General features: G+C 42.1%; 1 protein-coding gene and 1 non-coding gene across 3 annotated transcripts; both read right to left on the bottom strand.

The window, feature by feature from the left end:
- Window positions 1–3,473: 3,473 nt before the first annotated feature.
- Window positions 3,474–3,545, bottom strand: trnag-ucc (transfer RNA glycine (anticodon UCC)). The gene has a single exon. It is a non-coding gene; the product is annotated as a tRNA-Gly (tRNA).
- Window positions 3,546–11,228: 7,683 nt separating this feature from the next.
- On the bottom strand, window positions 11,229–13,401 carry LOC139381129 (uncharacterized). 2 transcript variants are annotated; one of them, XM_071124442.1, is made up of 7 exons: window positions 13,275–13,401; window positions 12,969–13,066; window positions 12,679–12,793; window positions 12,367–12,479; window positions 11,833–11,947; window positions 11,400–11,618; window positions 11,229–11,327 (listed from the first exon to the last, which is right to left on the bottom strand). In XM_071124442.1, exons 1-6 carry the CDS (start codon window positions 13,324–13,326, stop codon window positions 11,449–11,451), a joined length of 663 nt encoding a protein of 220 aa, XP_070980543.1. In that variant the 5' UTR covers window positions 13,327–13,401; the 3' UTR covers window positions 11,229–11,327; window positions 11,400–11,448. The 2 variants fall into 2 exon arrangements, with proteins under 2 accessions (XP_070980543.1, XP_070980542.1); XM_071124441.1 differs by having other exon boundaries at window positions 11,229–11,618.
- Window positions 13,402–20,080: the final 6,679 nt, after the last annotated feature.

Here is a 20,080-nt window from a genome sequence, read left to right as displayed (position 1 = left end):
GACAAAGCAATAACAGGTTTTTAGACATTTTTGCAAATGTACAGTATATATTGTCATGGTAATTTCCTGTATTACTAAGTGAGAGTTTACAAACCACACACAAGTCAGAGTTATACTTTAAACTTAATATTTTAATAATATGAGCTTCACCATAGCCCTTTGACTCTCAGATCAATTCAGTGTCTATAAATGAACCCTGAGAGTGCTTACAAAATGTGTGTCACAGCTGATTTCCTCCTCTTCGTCTGAAGAGGAGGTGTAGCAGGGATCGGACCAATACGCAGCGTAGTTCGTGGTCAACATGTTTTAATGAAAAACGAATAAACGTGAACACTACACAAAATTCAAAAACAACAAAGGAAACATGGCAAACCCGAAACAGTCCTATCTGGTGCAGAGAACACAGAGACAGGAAACAATCACCCACAAAGTACCCACAGAATATGGCTGCCTAGATATGGTTCCCAATCAGAGACAACGATAGACAGCTGCCTCTAATTGAGAACCAATCTAGGCAACCATAGACATACAATATACCTAGAAAGGAGACAGCCCCATAAACATACAAAAACACATATAATCACCCATGTCACACCCTGACCTAACCAAAATAACAAGGAAAACAAAGAATACTAAGGTCAGGGTGTGACAAACTGAGATCTTTTATAACAAAGATAACTGCACAAAGGAAGACTTTTACTTGAGAGAGGAGTATCCCATAGGCAGACAGCATTAGCTATAAATTATCATTCAGTTTGGTCTCCTAAACTAAGTTCTTATCTCGTTCTTGGTACAACATAGTACCAAAACATTACCTCATCCAATGGCATATATCAATTGTCAATTCTAGATACTCCCAAATACAACCCCTCCTGGACAAGCTCACGGAGAGGAGAGTGAGCCTCTAGGTCAAGATAAGGGCAACATCAGAGGGGACATACAATGGTTCCAGACACTGCCATACTCTTCCCCCAAATGGGAAAAGTAGGGAGTGACTAGCACACAGACATTGTGGAGCCAAGAGATAATTGGTTCCCCCTCAATCATCCCTTCACATGGTTTAACAGATACGTTCACATATGAAGACAAGCCTGACCTCTCCCCTCTCTGGGCCCCAAGTGATTTTTTCCCACATAAGCATATTTATGAAAGTAGATAAAACATCTTATTTATCAATGTTACCTAACTAATTCTGATTCTGCTATGACATTCCCCTCTCAAGGCACCTTCTGGTGAATCAGAACAGAACAGAACAGTAATTACATACTCAATATTTAAAACCTTTTCTAACTAGGGGGCAGTATTTTCATTTTTGGATAAAAAACATTCCCGTTTTAAACAAGATATTTTGTCACGAAAAGATGCTCGACTATGCATATAATTAACAGCTTTGGATAGAAAACACTCTGACGTTTCCAAAACTGCAAAGATATTGTCTGTGAGTGCAACAGAACTGATGTTACAGGCGAAACCCAGATAAAAATCCAATCAGGAAGTGCCACATTTTTTTAAACCGCCTCATGCCAATGACTCCTTATATGGATATGAATGAGCTACGAATGAGCTTACGTTTTCTACGTATTCCCCAAGGTGTCTACAGCATTGTGACGTCTTTTTACGCATTGATGTTGAAGAATAGCCGTAAGGGACCACATTTAGCAAGTGGTCACATGGTGTCTCCCGCAGAAAATCTTGCGTAAAGTACACAAGTAGCCATTTTTCCAATCGCTTCTTATGAGAAACCAATTGCCCAGACGGATATATTATCGAATTGTTATGTGAAAAACACCTTGAGGATTGATTCTAAACAACGTTTGCCATGTTTCTGTCGATATTATGGAGCTAATTTGGAAAAAGGTTCGGCGTTGTAGTGACTGCATTTTCCGGTCGATTTCTCAGCCAAACGTGATGAACAAACGGGAGCTATTTCGCCTACAAAAATAATATTTTGGGAAAAAAGGAACATTTGCTATCTAACTGGGAGTCTCCTGAGTGAAAACATCCGAAGTTCTTCAAAGGTAAATTAATTAATTTGATTGTTTTCTTATTTTCGTGAAAATGTTGCCTGATGCTAGCAGAGCCTAGCCATAGCATTATGCCATGATAAACTTACACAAATGCTTGTCTAGCGTTGGCTGTAAAGCATATTTAAAAAATCTGAGACGACAGTGTGATTAACAAAAGGCTAAGCTGTGTCTCAATATATTTAATTTGTGATTTTCATGAGTAGGAACATTTTCTAAGAAGATTTATGTCCGCTGCGTTATGCTAATTCGTTTGAGGCTACGTTACGCATGCGGGATGGGTAGTATCAAGAAGTTTTAAAAGGAAATAAAAAATCAAATCCCTTCAATGCCAAATACCTTAGCTTATATGTAAGCTTTCTCCCTTCTGAAACTAAGTTTACAACCTTTATTCTACAAGACAAACTTGCACAGGTTTAATCACACAGAATAATCCATTGTTGAGAAAAATAAAAACATAACATAACATAGAAATGCTCCCTAAGTTACATGAGAACCAGTATCTAAACACAGGCCTCATCACAACATATAGGGCAGGCATCCCTCTAAGTCCTTATGCTCAGAGAGGAATAGAGAATAAGTCAGGGAAATAATTCATATTCCAAATCATAATTAAACCCAACTATTTATCCAACTAAAATGTAGAATGACATTCCTCAGTGATTCAAATAGGTCTTATCACTCAATGTAAAAAAACAAACAATTTAACACACATCAATATTGTCAGAATTTACATTCATATTCACATTCAATATAATTATCCCATAATTATACTATTAACCTTTTTAATCATGATTAAAATACAGATCAGTATCTCAATGCATTCTTAATCTAAATTACTATAATTTTACGTGGTGTAGACCTCTACAATCAACCTGATACCACAAAAGTCTAAAACAATTTATTGGCACAGTTGACCAACCCCCTCTCTTTTCAACTTTTTTCTTACCTCTATCGTAAGATTAAAACCAAACTTTACAACTGTCTCTTCGCTTTCCTATTCCCACTTATGAAATATCCAAGACTATAAAAATAACACTCACAGGGCCAAATTTATAACATATGTCAGTCAATCCATAAGAATGAAAAACATTTCGGTGTCTCTCCACTACTATTTAGAATTTTTTACATTTAGGTAACTGTCTCCTCTATGATACGGTCATTTAAATACGACTCAATTCTCAATACATTATTCCAGCAGATCATTTAGGCAACAGACACCGTCTTGTATTGAAATTTGCTTCGCTATTATTTTGAATGAATTAGTCTCTCAATTTAACCTAAACAATCTATTAAAAAGTTACATTTATCACTTCTTTCAATTTTAACCATACAAGCTATTAAAACGTTCAGTTTATACAGTATCTTATACAAACACAAGCGACTGTATCTTTCCAGGCAAAACATACAAATAGTTTAATTACAAACAAATACTCTGAATTTAGTCAAAGCATTGGCTGGGAACTGAACCCAGGTCAACTGCTTGGAAGGCAGCTATGCTCACCACTATACCACCAATGCAACTTAAATAACAAAGACTCTCCGCAAATAAACCCACTTTACAATTGTCTGTATTCGTAAAATCACGACACGTCACTATCGGCAATTCCCAGAAAAATAACCCTAAGTTAAAGGTCCAAGCATTACTCCGGCTATGATTCTCACATGCCAAATGAATAGATTAGCAATCAAAGAATAAAATAAACATTTATAGACTAGGAAACATATCTTGCACCTTTTAATAAAAGTAGATTATGTTTACTCATGCAACGTCACAAAAAAATCACATTTATGTAAGTATTCTTACCCTTTACTCAGTACTTTGTTGAAGCACCTTTGGCAGTATTTACAGCCTCGAGTCTCTTTGGGTACTATATGACGCTACAAGCTTGGCACATCTGTATTTGGGAAGTGTCACCCATTCTTCTCTGCAGATCCTCTCAAGCTCTGTCAGGTTCGATGGGGAGTGTAGCTGCACAGCTATTTTCAGGTCTCTACAGAGATGTTTTGGTTCAAGTCCAGGTTCTGGGTGGGCCACTCAAAGACATTGAGACCTGTCCCGAAGCCACTCCTGCATTATCTTGGCTGTGTGCTTAGGGCCACTGTCCTGTTGGAAGGTGAACCTTCACCCCAATCTGAAGTACTGAGCGCTCTAGAGCAGGTTTTCATCAAGGATCTCTCTGTACTTTGCTCTGTTCATCTTTCCTCAATCCTGACTAGTCTCCCAGTCCCCACAGCATGTCGCTGCCACCACCATGCTTGACCGTAGGGATGGTGCCAGTTTTCCTCCAGACGCGACGCTTGGAATTCAGGCCAAAGAGTTCAATCTTGGTTTCATAAATCCAGAAAGTCTTGTTTCTCGTGGTCTGAGAGACCTTTAGGTGCCTTTTGGCAAACTCCAAGCGGGTTGTCATGTGCCTTTTTACTGAGGAGTGGCTCCCATCTGGCGCATTTCTATAAAGGCCTGATTACTGGAGTGCTGCAGAGATGGTTGTCCTTCTGGAAGTTTCTCCCATCTCCACAGAGGAACTCTGGAGCTCTGTCAAAGTGAGCATCAGGTTCTTGGTCACCTCCCTGACCAAGGCCCTTCTCCCCCTATTGCTCAGTTTGTCCGGGCGGCCAGGTCTTGGAAAAGTCTTGGTGGTTCCAATCTTCTTTAATTAAAAAATGATGGAGGCCACTGTGTTCTTGACAACCTTCAATGCTTCAGAAATTATTTGGAACCTTTCCCCAGATTAGTGCCTTGACACAATCCTGTCTCGTGGCTTTACGGACAATTCTGTCGACCTCATTGCCTGTTTTTTGCTCTGACATGCACTGTCAACTATGGGACCTTATATAGACAGATGTGTGCCTTTCCAAATCATGTCCAATCAATTTAATTTACCGCAGGTGGAGTCCAATCAAGTTGTAGAAACATCTCAAGGATGAACAATGGAAACAGGATGCATCTGAGCTCAATTTTGAGTCTCATAGTAAAGGGTCTGAATACTTATGTAAATAAGTTATTTCTTTTTTTATATTTAATACATTTGCAAAATGTTCAGTAAACCTGTGAGGTATTGTGTGTAGATTGATGAGGTATTGTTTTTATTTAATCAAATTTAGAATAAGGCTGTAAAGTAACAAAATGTGGGAAAAGGGAAGGGGTCTGAATACAGTATGTTGAAATGAAATGAAATGATTTCATTTCATTATTTCTGTCTTTAGTCCTTTTTAAATGTGGTCGATGGGCTATATGGGCAACGGTATTGTGCTTATGTAATCTGTAGTCTGCCTGTAACCAGCCTGTGTAGGCCTATAACTCCATTCCTATTCTATTCAGAGTTTAGAGAAATTGGAAATGAGCTTTTATAAGACTGATTAATGTGATGCGTCTTTTGAATTTTGAAAAATCAATCCGAACTCGGCCCCGCCCCACCTACCCAGCCAGTCAGGAGCCACTACTGTGTTGCCACCGTGGCATACTGCATACTTTTTACTAAACGATACGTGCTAAATAGTATGCGACGATGAGTACATAGTATGCAGTTTAAGTATGTAGTACGCTAGTATGGGTATTCGGACACAGCCACAGTACTTTCAAGCTCTCTTTAACTGTTCCCCTCACAAAGGTTAAATGCTTTCTTTTTATCTTTTGACTTTTTTAACACTCATAGGAACCAATTGTCCTGAATGCCATGCATTTTAGAGAGTCGTATGCTTTCCACAAGCACAATTAACCTTCATAATTTCTCATATAATTTGAAGCCAGGTAGTATGAATGGTACCATTTGCCTTTCACGGGAGACTGTGTTTGAGAGCCAAACCCAATCTGAGATTCTTAATTTAGAGGAGGTTAACTCTTTAAACAAAGGTAAATGAGCCACTGTTTCTGTTAATATGTGAAGTTTGGTAATTGTATTTTCCATTGGGTATGGGTAGCTTATGAATTAATCATTTATTTATTTACATTACATTATATAACCTGATGCTACACTAACCATGCACTGTTCTGGCCAAGCCTGTTGTCAGATAAAGGTAAAGGTTTGAAGGCCATGCCACCTGATAAAGCAAACAATCTAAAACACAACGTACAGTAGAAAATGTGCAGACTTGGATAGATCCCAGGCTGTGTCGGAGCCATCAGCAAACGGGAGACCCATGAGGTGGCGCACAATTGGCCCAGCTTCGTCCGGGATAGGGGAAGGTTTGGCCGGCCGTGTTGTTCTTGTCCCATCGCACTCTAGCGACTCCTGTGGCGGGCCCGGGCGCAATGTATGCTGACACGGTCGCCAGGTGTACGGTGTTTCCTCCGACACATTGGTGCGGCTGGCTTGGAAGCATATACAATATATATGTGAGGACTGTTATACAGATATACCCAGGATCATATCAGCAATGCTGTCAGAACAGCAAGGCTCTGGTTATTTGGTGTGTGAGTCATAAATTGTTGCACATTTATTGTCTTCCTGTCTCATTCTGTTAATGGTTCTTTTTGAGAAGCGTTGAATGAACGTGCACCCAACCTGCCTCTCGGGCACTCTTCAGACCAGGATGTGTAAATAAAGCAGCATTACTCCAATCCCATTAATTAAGACTTTGATATGTTGCCCGTATTATTCGGTCAAAAGAAGAACAAGCTCCAATTCACATGTGAAGAGCTTAATGAAAAGGATGGATCGCAACAGAATCTGTCCCAGGGAGGCAGTGTTTGCCTCCCCCTGTTTTTAAATCATATGTGGGGGAAGCATGTTCTGTTCCTCTGTCCTCACAAATCTACTTCATTACTGTCGGCCTGATTAGTCCACAGGATGTGCTGAGGATGGGGTGTTCATGAATCATTCTTCAATCATTCTTCAAACGCTGGCCCAGTTTTTACTCACCTATTGAATGTTTGAAATTGAATGCATGTCAATTTAATGAGTGCTGTCTATTTAAAGTGTAGGTATGCAAGCCAATCTCTATTTCCAATATGCTGGCGCGGACAACATTTGGTTGTAGTATCTGTCAGACAATGTTTTATGCTAAACTTAATGTACGTGTGTAATGAGAAACTAGCTTTTCATAGGCTTAACATTCCAAATGTGTCTTAGACTAAAAAAGGATCTGGAGATGCACAAAGAAGGAGAGCTGAAGCTGCTGTGAGAAGCCCTAAGCTTTGAATCCTGTTCCTGCAATCGGTAATCACGTCTGAGATATTCATATCTATGAGCCTCAAATTAAGTCAATTGCTTTCATTGTAGCAGACCATTTTGTATTGCAGAAACTGTCTCAGAAGAATCCCCAATACTCATGGAATTTCACAGTGTCCAAATACCAGCAATGCTTGTGTATTTGACTATTTTTCTATTTGAAAATATTCACAGTTCTTCACAGTTCTCGTCACAGTACTTATTTGTGTTTACTGTCAGCTCATTGAAGGTCTTGGCTTTACCCACTAAACATGTTGTTACCAAGACATGATAGGATTTTAGTAATATATTATATATTGAGACACGGGATGATATTTTTTATGTGATAGAGAGAACAATAGCAAATCCCATTAATTTGTTTTACCAACCCATGTTAATTTCTTACCCCTGAAAATGATTGGAAACTGACCTCTAGTGGAAATGATTGTAGTTGCAGTATCATATTGTACAGTCAATCTGACTGAACTGGCCTGTACAATAATATCTTCATATGCACTATGAAAAGAATGAGAAAGAAGCAACAAATCAGTTAGAATCAGAGAACAGGAATAACCAAAAATATATTCAGTAGAGTTACTGTACTCCACTGTAATGTGGACTTTATGTTTGTTTTTCCATGAAAATACAAATTAATCAGATGACTGTCTCGGCCTAAATTATGGAAGATACTCTGAAAATATTGTTTACCAAGCTACCAATTACTGGAAGAATTTAAGCTACACTAAAGACATCATGAAAGAAAAATATAGTTTACTTCACTAAAGTTACTTTGAAAATTGCAGTTCACCACATTCAGACTACTTTGTGTAAAATTATCATACCCAAATCTGAATGGTCAGATTGACAAAAAAATTGCAGGAACAGATCACACTGGAGTCAGATGTTAACAGAATGTGTAATTTAGCCTGTTAAACACAAAAACTATGGTTCAAGTGAGAATTAGGCAGGTTTGATGCCAAAAAATAAAGGCAATTATTGCCTACTTCACATATATTGTATTTATGCAAGAAAAGTAGGGTGTAGGTTCCAGTGGTTAGCTACACCGCTACGTGGCACAAAAAGTAATTAACCACTGAAATCATGACCTAGGTTGGACTTTCGTTCAACTACCACCAAGCTACTACAAAATGTAGTTCAACTACTAGTTGAACTACATGTAGTTCACTACTCCCCAACACTGAGTGTACATGTATATGTTTTTGATTTGATGTTGGTCAATGGTCTTTGTTTCCAGTTGCAGAAGTAGTTTTCAACTTCAAAGTAGCCAGATCAGAGGAATGAATTACTAATGTCAGTGATATTCCTTGAGGTTTCGTATTTTGAATTTCTAGGAAATATAGTAGGAGTTACTTTTACACCTACAAAATCCCAACATGATCCCTTGCTGTAATTGTATTAAATGGTCAGAAATGTCCCTGAAGAGCGAAGTCCATTAAAACTGTAATATGTTTGCAGAGATTGCTAGTTGTATTCTTTGCTGCCCTCTAGACGCGATTTGACACCACACATTGTGGCAAAACAGACAAGGATTCTCTTGTTCAACTATACTGAACAAAAATATAAACGCAACATGCAACAGTCAATTTAAATAAATCAATTAGGCATTCATCTTCATTTCACATGACTGGGCAGGGGCATAGTCACTAGTGGACTTGAGAGGGTATATACCCAACCACTTGGGAGCCAGGGCAACCCACTGAGGACACAGGCCAAGCCAATCAGAATTACTTTTTCCCCACAAAAGGGCTTTATTTCAGACAAAAATTCTCCTCAGTTTCATCAGCTGTCTGGATGACTGATATCAGACGATCCCACAGGTAAAGAAGCCAGATATGGCAAACAGAAACCAAAATTGGACGGTCTTCAGAGATAGATGGGAGGGGTTGAGAGTTTCTGAAGAATGGGACTAAAAACAAACTAAAGACAACTATTGTAAAATAGACTGTGTCCATAAAATGTTTATAGTATGTATAAGCTGGAAGTAGAAGTTGTCCAGTGGTTTACTCCAATTAGGGGAGGGGTGGTAGGGTTAGGGGAAATAATAAAGGAAAATATATTTAACAAAATATTTTATATACTATATATGTTTAAGAAAAAAATGTATGGGGATTGGAAATGATGAAGACACAATCTTTCCGCAATATTAAAGTTGATCTTCCCCATAATTAAAAAAAACAAAAAAAAACAATTGTGCACAACATTTTAGAGAAATACGTTTTTTTTTGTATATGTAACATTTCTGAGATCTTTAATTTCAGCCCATGAAAACATGTTGCATTGCTTTTTTTGTTCAGTATAGTACTGTAGTACCAACACAATGACTCATTTATATATTTGACGATTATGGGATCCAACATACACTACAAGTATGTGGATACCTGCTTGTCAAACATCTCTTTCCAAAATCACTAGATGTTGGAACATTGCTGCAGAGACTTGCTTCCATTCAGCCACAAGAGCATTAGTGAGGTCGGGGCACTGATGTTGGGTGATTAGGCCTGGCAGTCAATGTTCCAATTCATCCCAAAGGTGTTCAATGGGATTGAGGTCAGGTCTCTGTGCAGGCCAGTCAAGTTCTTCCACACCGATCTCAACAAACCATTTTGAAACAGGAAACGGCCTTCGCTAAACTGTTGCCACAAAGTTGGACGCACAGAATCGTCTAGAATATTATTGTGTGCTGTAGCGTTAAGATTTCCCTCCACTGGAACTAAGGGGCCTAGCCCAAACCATGAAAAACAGCCCCATACCATTATTCCTTTTCCACCAAACTTTACAGTTGGCACTGTATATTGGGGCAGGTAGCATCCTCCTGGCATCCCCCAAACCCAAATTAGTCCGTCGGACTGCCAGATAGGGAAGCGTAATTCATCACTACAGAGAACGTGCTTCCACTGCTCCAGAGTCCAAAGGTGCTGAGCTTTACACCACTCCAGCCAATGCTTGGCATTGTGCTTGGTGATCTTAGGCTTGTGTGCAGCTGATCGGCCATGGAATCCCATTTCATGAAGCTATCGACGAACAGTTCTTGTGCTGACATTGCTTCCAGAGGCAGTTTGGAACCCGGTAGTGAGTGCTGCAACCGAGGACATGCTTTTTACATGCTACGCGCTTCAGTACTCGGCGGTCCCGTTCTGTGAGCTTGTGTGGCCTACCACTTTGCGGCTGAGCCGTTGTAGCTGCTAGATGTTTCCACATCACAATAACAGCACATACAGTTGACGGGGGCAGCTCTAGCAGGGCAGAAATTTTACAAACTAACTTGTTGGAAAGGTAGCATCCTATGAAGGTGCCACGTTGAAAGTCACTGAGCACTATAGTAGGGCCATTCTATCGCCAATGCTTTTCTATGGAGACTGCATCGCTGTGTGCTTGTTTTTATACACCTGTCAGTAACGGGTGTGGCTGAAATAGCCAAATCCATTAATTTAAAGGGTGTCCACATATTTATGTGTCTAGTGTATATCTTCTCTAGATCATTTCCATGTCATCCCTGAATTTGATTGACCCTTAATTGATTGATTTATGATACAATAGTTAATGAGTTCAAATCCCATTTGAGTCTTTGCTATGCTGACCTTGACTTCAGATTATGACCCGGATTCATTCAAATCAGGATTTTTTACAAAGTGGTTTGCAGCTTCTGAACTGTCAGTATTATGCTAATCCTCACATCACTTGGGATTTTAGAATGCTTATTATATATCCTTTGAGATTATAGTAGTCTGATCATTTAACAACAGCGTTTTGTATTTGAATTTGAAGGACATTTGAAGGACAAATAAGAAATATGCAACCTGCATGAAGAACGTTTGGCGTCTAACGCTTCAGAGCTAGTAGGATCTTAAACCTCATATGTCGTTCAAGTTGACAGAGATAAGATTTATTTTACTCTGCTACGATAATCCTTGCAGTATTACTAGCTGCTAAAACTCTCGACATTAATGAGGAGAATAATGAAGAAGATTGACATCTTTGTGCTCAGCAGAACTGAAGTATGGAAGAAATGGTTTAATGTCAAATGTGCTTATTTTTCTTTTGTCATCATCACTTTATTTTTCTGACTTGTGGATTGTGTTTGTAATACATGTCATGTTTCCGTAGCAACATGACTTTGTGTGTTGATATTTACATTAATAACCAGCACCTCAGGTTTAGGTGTCACACAGATTGGGTGGATTTGTTGCAAACTGTACACATTAATTTCCACTTATAGCTTTCCCTTCTAGTCTCACTCCTCTTTGTTATGGTTATCCACAGAGGAGACAGTCATATTCTGTTTCTCCCTCGATGTCATTCAGCTCACTTTTGAACTGCTGAATGAGCTGAGCCTCAAGATCATTGTTACTCTTGGTAGTCAGGCAGTCCTGGTTCTTGGGAAAGTAGGCTGTTTTAGCTCCTGCAATAGATCTGGAGGATTCTGCATTTACAAATGGACACACATTCTTACCACTTTTGAACAGCATTGACTTTGAAAAATGTCATCAATATTTCAATATGACTTAATATTTTACAACAGAATTAGAGGATGTTTTAGTTACAGTATTACATATTACAGCTCTACAAGCTGTCCACCATGGCCTTTCTGTGGAGGTACAGAAAGACTTTACAGATGATTAACAGAGGGGACTTACTGTTGCAAACGGCCAGCTTGTCACCTCCAATGTAATGGGTTGTCCATTTGAATCTGGTGTCTGCACTGCATTCCTCATACAGACGACTGTTCCTCAAGAATGCAAAGTCAAAGCCCTGTGTAGTGAATAATATGGCAAATAATTAATCATTTGCTAGCATGCTAGCAGATACCAATAGACTTCCAGCTATTGTGCTAGCGCTAGTTAGCATTGGCTCGTAAAACTACCTCTAACTTCCTTCAAACTGGACACAGAGACATACAAATTGTATCCACGATTTCATCTGACTCTGGGGAAGTAGATAAAGGGCCTCGTTGCCAAAATCCTGAAGTATCCCTTTAAGGACCAAACATTTTTATTTTATTTTACTTTCACCGCCATTTTCTGTAGAAACTCTTTTTCCTTGCAGAAACTGTTTGTGTTTCATATAAAGAAATAGCCTATTGTAGAATACTGCATATCTTTGTGCCACCATACAGTGTGATTATAAGAGGCTTTTAGCTCATAGGCCTGTGATGTTGCAGGAAAGACTACCTCATTGCACATGGGTTTACAGTAACGCCTCTTTTTGATGGTGACACACACAAGTCCTCCTTTACTCTGGGCTACTGCAGCTGGACACTCTTTGGGCTCAAAGTTATGGCAAACTATACAAGGAAAACACACAGAAACACAATAATTATATTAGGTAATACATTTAGAAAGACACAAAGTAAAGCCAATGTAATTATGGGTTACACTAAAAGAGACCCTTTGCTCTGCCATAGCTTATTTGGGGCCAATAAAGTATTTGTCAGCAACAAACTCTTATTGTACACAGATCTGTGTTTTGCTCAGGACTCTTACCGGTTTTTTGATGTTTCTGTAGAATGACTGTCAGTGTTTGTAAGGATTTAATCACAACAGCAGTCTGGTTGTCGCTCCACTGGCTAGTAATATGTTTAGCACATTGTGCTGCCTCCTGTTGACAGATAGTGGAAAGAGATGTCATACATCTGTTTGAAATCCAAGTACCAAAACATGTCAACTTCAAGTTAGACTTAGCCAGAGCAACTGATCAGCATTGCATTATTGGTAAAAGTTGACCACAGATTTAACAGTTTCTAGACTAATTTCAGTGATGAAGTTATCCATACTGCAAGTTGAGTAGAGAGCTGTTTAAACAACAAGGTGGTTGAGGAGCAGCTATTGTTCCCAACATCTTCCTCCTGAGCAACAGCACATGAGAGGAGAGCTGGCAGACACACAAAAAAAATCAGAATTACACAAGTCTCAACCTTGTCTCTGCCAATGTGTAGTTGTTCTTCTGATTGAAAAAATTGTGCCATGATGTACAGGTTGATACTCGGCATGTAGGCCAACTGTGTTTAAATACTCAAACACATATAATGAACATGAAGGCTCAATTAAGTTTCTACCACCATCACGACTTGCCTTCTTACCTGTCAGTGAGCAAAAGCAAAGTAGAACTCTTCTTGTTGAAGTTTGTGTCATGTTGTCAATGTTGGTTCTTCCTTCAGTCTAAGTTGTAACCACCGTTGGTGTATTTAACCACTGACTGGAATTTGGGGAGGGTACAAAGTTTGTTGCTGCTGACCAGTTTCCCAGTCATGGGCCAGATCGTGGACTTTCGGGAATTCACAGATTTCGCAATTGTTCAGAAATGTTGTACAATTAAGCGAATTTCTTCATTTTTGCTCACACTGGAACAATTTCTCACAGAGATGACATTGCTTGTTTTGGACTATGTTTTTGTCAGCATTATATTAACCGGCCATGAGTTATATTCAACTTACACTGTAAATGTTTGAGTGAATTCTGTAACTGAGCTGATGGGGGCACTGTTACTGCATGTTTTTTAACTTCACATTGTCAACGGATCACTTTACATTTGTTGATGCAGGCAGTTGTTATTTTAAAGTTATGATAATGCTTCATTCTTTTCAGAAAATACATTCACCCTCTAGTTATTTTGTTTCAGTTGAGTGAATGTTGCTGTAAGATTTCAAAGACCCATTTGTGTCCCTGTCTGCACATGGATCTGTGAGATCACCCAGTGATGCATAATGTGACCATCCTACACAGTGGCCAAAGGGACTGGTTGAGTAAAAAAGCATGACTGACTGACTAATAAGTATGGGTGGCATTCGTTATGGATGGAGATGAACAGGGAAACATTCATTATGCATGGAGATGATCTGGGAAACATTAATTATGCATGGGGATGATCAGGGAAACATTCATTATTATATAGTTTTGGAAATAAAATTGAGCTCATTAAGACGGAAAGTGGGTTTTGTTGGATTTAATCAAAAATGGAAATAATTCAAATAGATTTTTTTTCCTTTATTTAACCCTCCCGTGGTCCTGATGTCAGGGTGACCCAGGTCCTGTGTGTGGAGGGCTCCCCGCTCTGTGCTCTGTGCTCGTGGGTCAGAGCGACCCAGGCCTTGTGTTTCCAGGGCTCCCACTCTGTGCTCTGTGCTCTGTGCTCGTGGGTCAGAGCGACCCAGCCAGCCACTACACTGGTCCAGACATGCCCCGCTGTGTGCTAGAGAGCAGCCAAGTGTTATTGTTGTGCTCTGTGCTCTGTGCTCCTGGGTCAGCCACTGGCCAGGCGTATGCCATTGAGTGTAGAGAGTCTGCGAGTGAGGCGAGTGTGGCGAGGTTGTGCGTGGCTCCCCGCTCTGTGCTCTGTGCTCCTGGGTCAGAGCGACCCAGCCAGCCACTACACAGGTCCAGACATGCCCCGCTGTGTGCTAGAGAGCAGCCAAGTGTTATTGTTGTGCTCTGTGCTCATGGGTCAGAGCGACCCAGCCAGCCACTACCTGTGTTTCCAGGGCTCCCGCTCTGTGCTCTGTGTTCTGCGCTCGTGGGTCAGAGCGACCCTGCCAGCCACTGGCGAGGCGTATGCCTTTGAGTGTAGAGAGTCTGCGAGTGTGGCGAGGTTGTGCGTGACTCCCCGCTCTGTCCTCTGTGCTCTGTGCTCTGTGCACTGCGCTCGGTGGGTCAGAGCGACCCAGCCAGCCACTACACATGTCCATACATGCTCCGCTGTGTGCTAGAGAGCAGCCAAGTGTTATTGTGGCTCGGGTGGGTGGGTCAACTGCACACGGCTACACACAAGCGCGTAAGCGAGCTTTGTGCATTTTCAGGCCTTGGTCTCCCGCCGGCCGGCGGCACACACACACACTACCACACACACGCACGCACACACACCGGGTGACCGGTGCCCCACCCATGCCAAGTGCGCTCTTCCCCGCCGCTCAGTGGACCCGATCAGTGGACCCGAGCGGCCATGGCCGTGCGTTTTACGGCAGCGCAGGTTCTAGAACAGATCTTGTCCAGCGTGGACCAAGAAGACTACTCAGATTCCCAGGAGGAGGAGGAAGAGGTTTCGGAAGACGAAGACGGGGAGGAATACAACCCCGAGCGCCGCGAGGTTGACGATGCTTCTTCTCCCTCTTCGGAGGAAGAGCCCGAGGAAGCCCCCGAGGACCAACACGAGGAAGAGATCTCCTCGGCTCCGGACCAATGTGAGCCGCCGTTGCAGTCGAAAAATGGCAAAATCGAATGCTCCCCCCTGGCCTACGGGAGCGGCCGACACCGCAGGACCCTCTGCCACGCCCTGCCAGACGAGACTCCGGGCCCCACGGCCAATGCTGCGACCCAGGCCCGCGACATGGCGTCCGCCTTCCACCTGTTTGTCACACCGGCGATAGAAAGGATAATTGTGGAAATGACGAACCTGCCCGGGGCCAGAAAATACGGTGATGGCTGGCGACCCATGGACGCCACGGACCTGCGCGCCTACGTAGGGCTGCTGATCCTAGCGGGCGTTTACAGGTCCCGAGTCGAGGCCACGGCAAGCCTGTGGGACGCCGAGAGCGTCAGGACCGTGTTCCGAGCCACCATGCCGCTCAAGGTCTTTCACAGGTACTCGAGGCTGCTGCGATTCGACGACCGTCAGTCAAGACCCGCCAGACTCGCCACGGACAAACTCGCAGCCAAACGAGAGGTCTGGGACCTGTAAGGAGGTGCGGCTGCCGGCTCTCTACAACCCGGGGCCTGACGTGACGGTGGACGAGCAACTTGTCCCGATCATAGGTACTGTGCGTGCGTGTGTGTGCGTGTGTGTGTGCATGTCTATAGAGAGGTAGTAGCTGTAGTGGCTGTAGCAGCGGCTGTGGCAGCACTAGCAGCAGTAGCAGCGTGTGTAACACAAAAGGCCATTGGCCCCAATGAGACATTAACGAGGCTAATCTCTTCTCCCCTTTCCAAAAGGCTGCTGTCCTTTCCGTCAGTACATCCCCAGCAAGCCGGCGAAATACAGCATCAAGTCGTAGGTGGCCTGCGACGCCAAGTCCAGCTACGCTTGGAAGATGCAAGTGTACACATTAGCGATCGCCGCGACAGGAAGCCGGCCGTCATCCTAGACTACAACTGCAACAAGGCCGGCGTGGACAACCTAGACGGCACCTACAGCTGCAGACGCATGACTGCCCGCTGGCCCCTGAACGTCTTCCACAACATCCTCGACGTGTCCTCCTACAACGCCTTTGTCATATGGCGAGAGATCAAGCCTGACTGGATGCCTCGCAAGCGGAACAAGCGCAGGGTGTTCCTCGAGCAGCTGGGAAAGGCATTTCTGAAGCCCCTGATCCAAAGAAGGCAGCATCTCCCCCGCACCGAAGCGGCGTCAGCACTTGTCAAAGTCCTACAGAGTGCTACGGCGGCTCGTGATCAACAGCGTGAGGAGCCCGCCGCTGGCACCGCCAGAAGAGGAAGAGGTGTCAGCTCTGTGTCAGCTCTGCCAACCTAAGAAGGACTCCAAGACACACACGGTGTGCTGCAGGTGTAAGAAATACATCTGCAAAGGCTGTTCACACGCATACTGTCACACTTGCGCACATTGGGCCTTTAGCCTGGACGGGACAGGGTGACAAGACACAATACGAGGACGACAGGAGAGTTAACTAGGCAAGTCAGTTAAGAACAAATTCTTTTTTTCAATGACAGCCTAGGAACAGTGGGTTAACTGCCTTGTTCAGGGGCAGAACGACAGATTTGCACCTTGACAGATCAGGGATTTCATCTTGCAACCTTTCGGTTACTAGTCCGATGCTCTAACCACTAGGCTACACTGCCACCCCCATACAATTTACAAGCTTTCATCTTTGTCACACAAGCTGTCAACTTTTGACATTGTTGACTATTTGACCGTATATTTACTGCATTTACTGGCAATGCAATACATTCATATTTGTCTTCATGGCATACTTTTACTGTCTTGTAAATTGCAATCAGTATAGTGTATACCACATTTATGACAAAAACACAACAATAAACTGTAAATCACTGCAGACAGTGAATGTAGCACACATATAATTCTAATTCAAATTATAAGTTTGCCCTTCCTATGAATAGATGCAGGCTGGATAGACATCAGAAAATGGTTATGGTCATAAAAATCTGATCATCCATTGCACACACTGCTATGCCCCTGTGACCGGTGTCAGCACTGTGATGAATGGTTGGAGATAACAGGGTCCCTTTTTTCTGTTCAACCTTTTTCAAATATCACTGACATTCTCCCAGGATGCTACCACTCCTTCATCGTTATTGTATTAAATTACCGACGTGTCAGAAAAGGCAGCTCAGTTGTCAAATGACTCACATGGATTAATTATAGTTTCCGAGAATGAGCTAATTGATATTCAAGCTGCGTTGTCTGGACTAGCGCCCCAAGGGAAAGTTCAAACACAGCAACACATTATTCAATATTATAAAACAAATTGTTTGGATCAAGGATGCTGATTGGTTGATATTTAGGGAGTCATAATGTCATAATTCCACTGTCCGCAGCCCAGGCAGGAAATTTATAATCTTCATCTCCCTTGGGAAAAAGTGTCTTCACATTATTTTTATGTGCTACTTTTTGGTTTACAACAATTGGGGGTTGCATAAACCTACCTGTCTGCCTTTACAACCTGTGCAACAGTGAATCATTTTACAAATATGATCTCTCCCGTGCCAGCAAAGAAGAGGAAAACATTGGCTGTCACCAACCAATGACAGGACCATGGACAGTTCTTCCATCCCTGGCCCATCCAGTCAGGTCACCCATGATAAAAGTATGTTTTCGACATCCATCCATGTCTGAGGACATCTGGAGATGATCTGTAAACCGGCTACTAGGGGCAACAATGAGTGTTTTTACCTTCAACTAGGTTTCAGTTTTTCTAGGGCATTGGGGACGGCGGATGACTGAAAGCATATGCCTCTGATTCTAAAGATTTAAGTTCAATAATGGAAAGTTGTTTCTATATTTCTGTTTTAAGCCTATCCCAAACCTTAACCCTTAACTTTACCATTCGGACTTAATGCCTAACCTTAAGAATTCGGAGTTAAATTCCTAGGCATACAAATCACGGACAAACTGAAATGATCCACCCACACAGACAGCGTGGTGAAGAAGGCGCAGTAGCAGATTTTACAGATGCACAATCGAGAGAATCATGTCGGGCTGTATCACCGCCTGGTATGGCAACCGCCTGGTACGGCAATACCTGGTACGCTCACAACCATACGGCTCTCCACGGTGTAGTGAGGTATGGCACAACGCATCACCGGGGGCAAACTACCTGCCCTCCAGGTCACCTACACCACCAGACTTCACAGGAAGGCCGAAACGATCATCAAGGACAACAACCACCCGAGCCACTGCCTGTTCACCCCGCTATCATCCAGAAGGCGAGGTCAGTACAGGTGCATCAAAGCGGGGACCGAGAGACTGAAAAACAGCTTCTATCTCAAGGCCATCAGACTGTTAAACAGCGATCACTAACATTGAGTGGCTGCTGCCAAAATACTGACTCAACTCTAGCCACTTTAATAATGGGAATAAATGTATGATGTCATAAATGTATCACTCACCACTTTAAACAATGCCACTTTATATCATGGTTACATACCCTACATTACTCATCTCATATGTATATACTGTACTCTATACCATCTACTGCATCTTGCCTATGCTGTTCGGCCATCACTCGTTAATATATTTGTATGTACATATTCTTATTCATTCCTTTATACTTGTGTGTATAAGGTAGTTGTTGTGAAATTGTTAGGTTAGATTACTTGTTAGATATTACTGCATGGTCGGAACTAGAAGCACAAGTATTTCACTACAATCGCATTAACCTCAATTTTTATGTTTGGAAAAATAACGTTCCCAAAGTAAACGGCCGATTTCTCAGGACCAGATGGTAGAATATGCATATACAGTGGGGCAAAAATGTATTTAGTCAGCCACCAATTGTGCAAGTTCTCCCACTTAAAAAGATGAGAGAGGCCTGTAATTTTCATCATAGGTACACTTAAACTATGACAGACAAAATGAGAAAAAAAAATCCAGAAAATCACATTGTAGGATTTTTAATGAATTTATTTGCAAATTGTGGTGGAAAATAAGTATTTGGTCCATAACAAAAGTTTATCTCAATACTTTGTTATATACCCGTTGTTGGCAATGACAGAGGTCAAACGTTTTTTGTAAGTCTTCACAAGGTTTTCACACACTGTTGCTGGTATTTTGGCCCATTCCTCCATGCAGATCTCCTCTAGAGCAGTGATGTTTTGGGGCTGTTGCTGGGAAACACAGACTTTCAACTCCCTACAAAGATTTTCTATGGGGTTGAGATCTGGAGACTGGCTAGGCCACTCCCGGACCTTGAAATGCTTCTTACGAAGCCACTCCTTCATTGCCCGGGCGGTGTGTTTGAGATCATTGTCATGCTGAAAGACCCAGCCACGTTTCATCTTCAATGCCCTTGCTGATGGAAGGAGGTTTTTACTCAAAATCTCATGATACATGGCCCCATTCATTCTTTCCTTTACACGGATCAGTCGTCCTGGTCCCTTTGCAGAAACAGCCCCAAAGCATGATGTTTCCACCCCCATGCTTCACAGTAGGTATGGTGTTCTTTGGATGCAACTCAGCATTCTTTATCCTCCAAACACGAGTTGAGTTTTTACCAAAAAGTTATATTTTGGTTTCATCTGACCAAATGACATTCTCACAATCTTCTTCTGTATCATCCAAATGCTTTCTAGCAAACTTCAGACGGCCTGGACATGTACTGACTTAAGCAGGGGAACACGTCTGGCACTGCAGGATTTGAGTCCCTGGCGGCGTAGTGTGTTACTGATGGTAGGCTTTGTTACTTTGGTCCCAGCTCTCTGC

This window comes from Oncorhynchus clarkii, chromosome 23 (genome assembly GCF_045791955.1).
Source record: "Oncorhynchus clarkii lewisi isolate Uvic-CL-2024 chromosome 23, UVic_Ocla_1.0, whole genome shotgun sequence".
In the NCBI taxonomy this organism is placed as follows: domain Eukaryota; kingdom Metazoa; phylum Chordata; class Actinopteri; order Salmoniformes; family Salmonidae; genus Oncorhynchus; species Oncorhynchus clarkii.
Note: the sequence above shows the minus strand (reverse complement) of the source record. Positions and strands in the feature narration are given on the sequence as shown.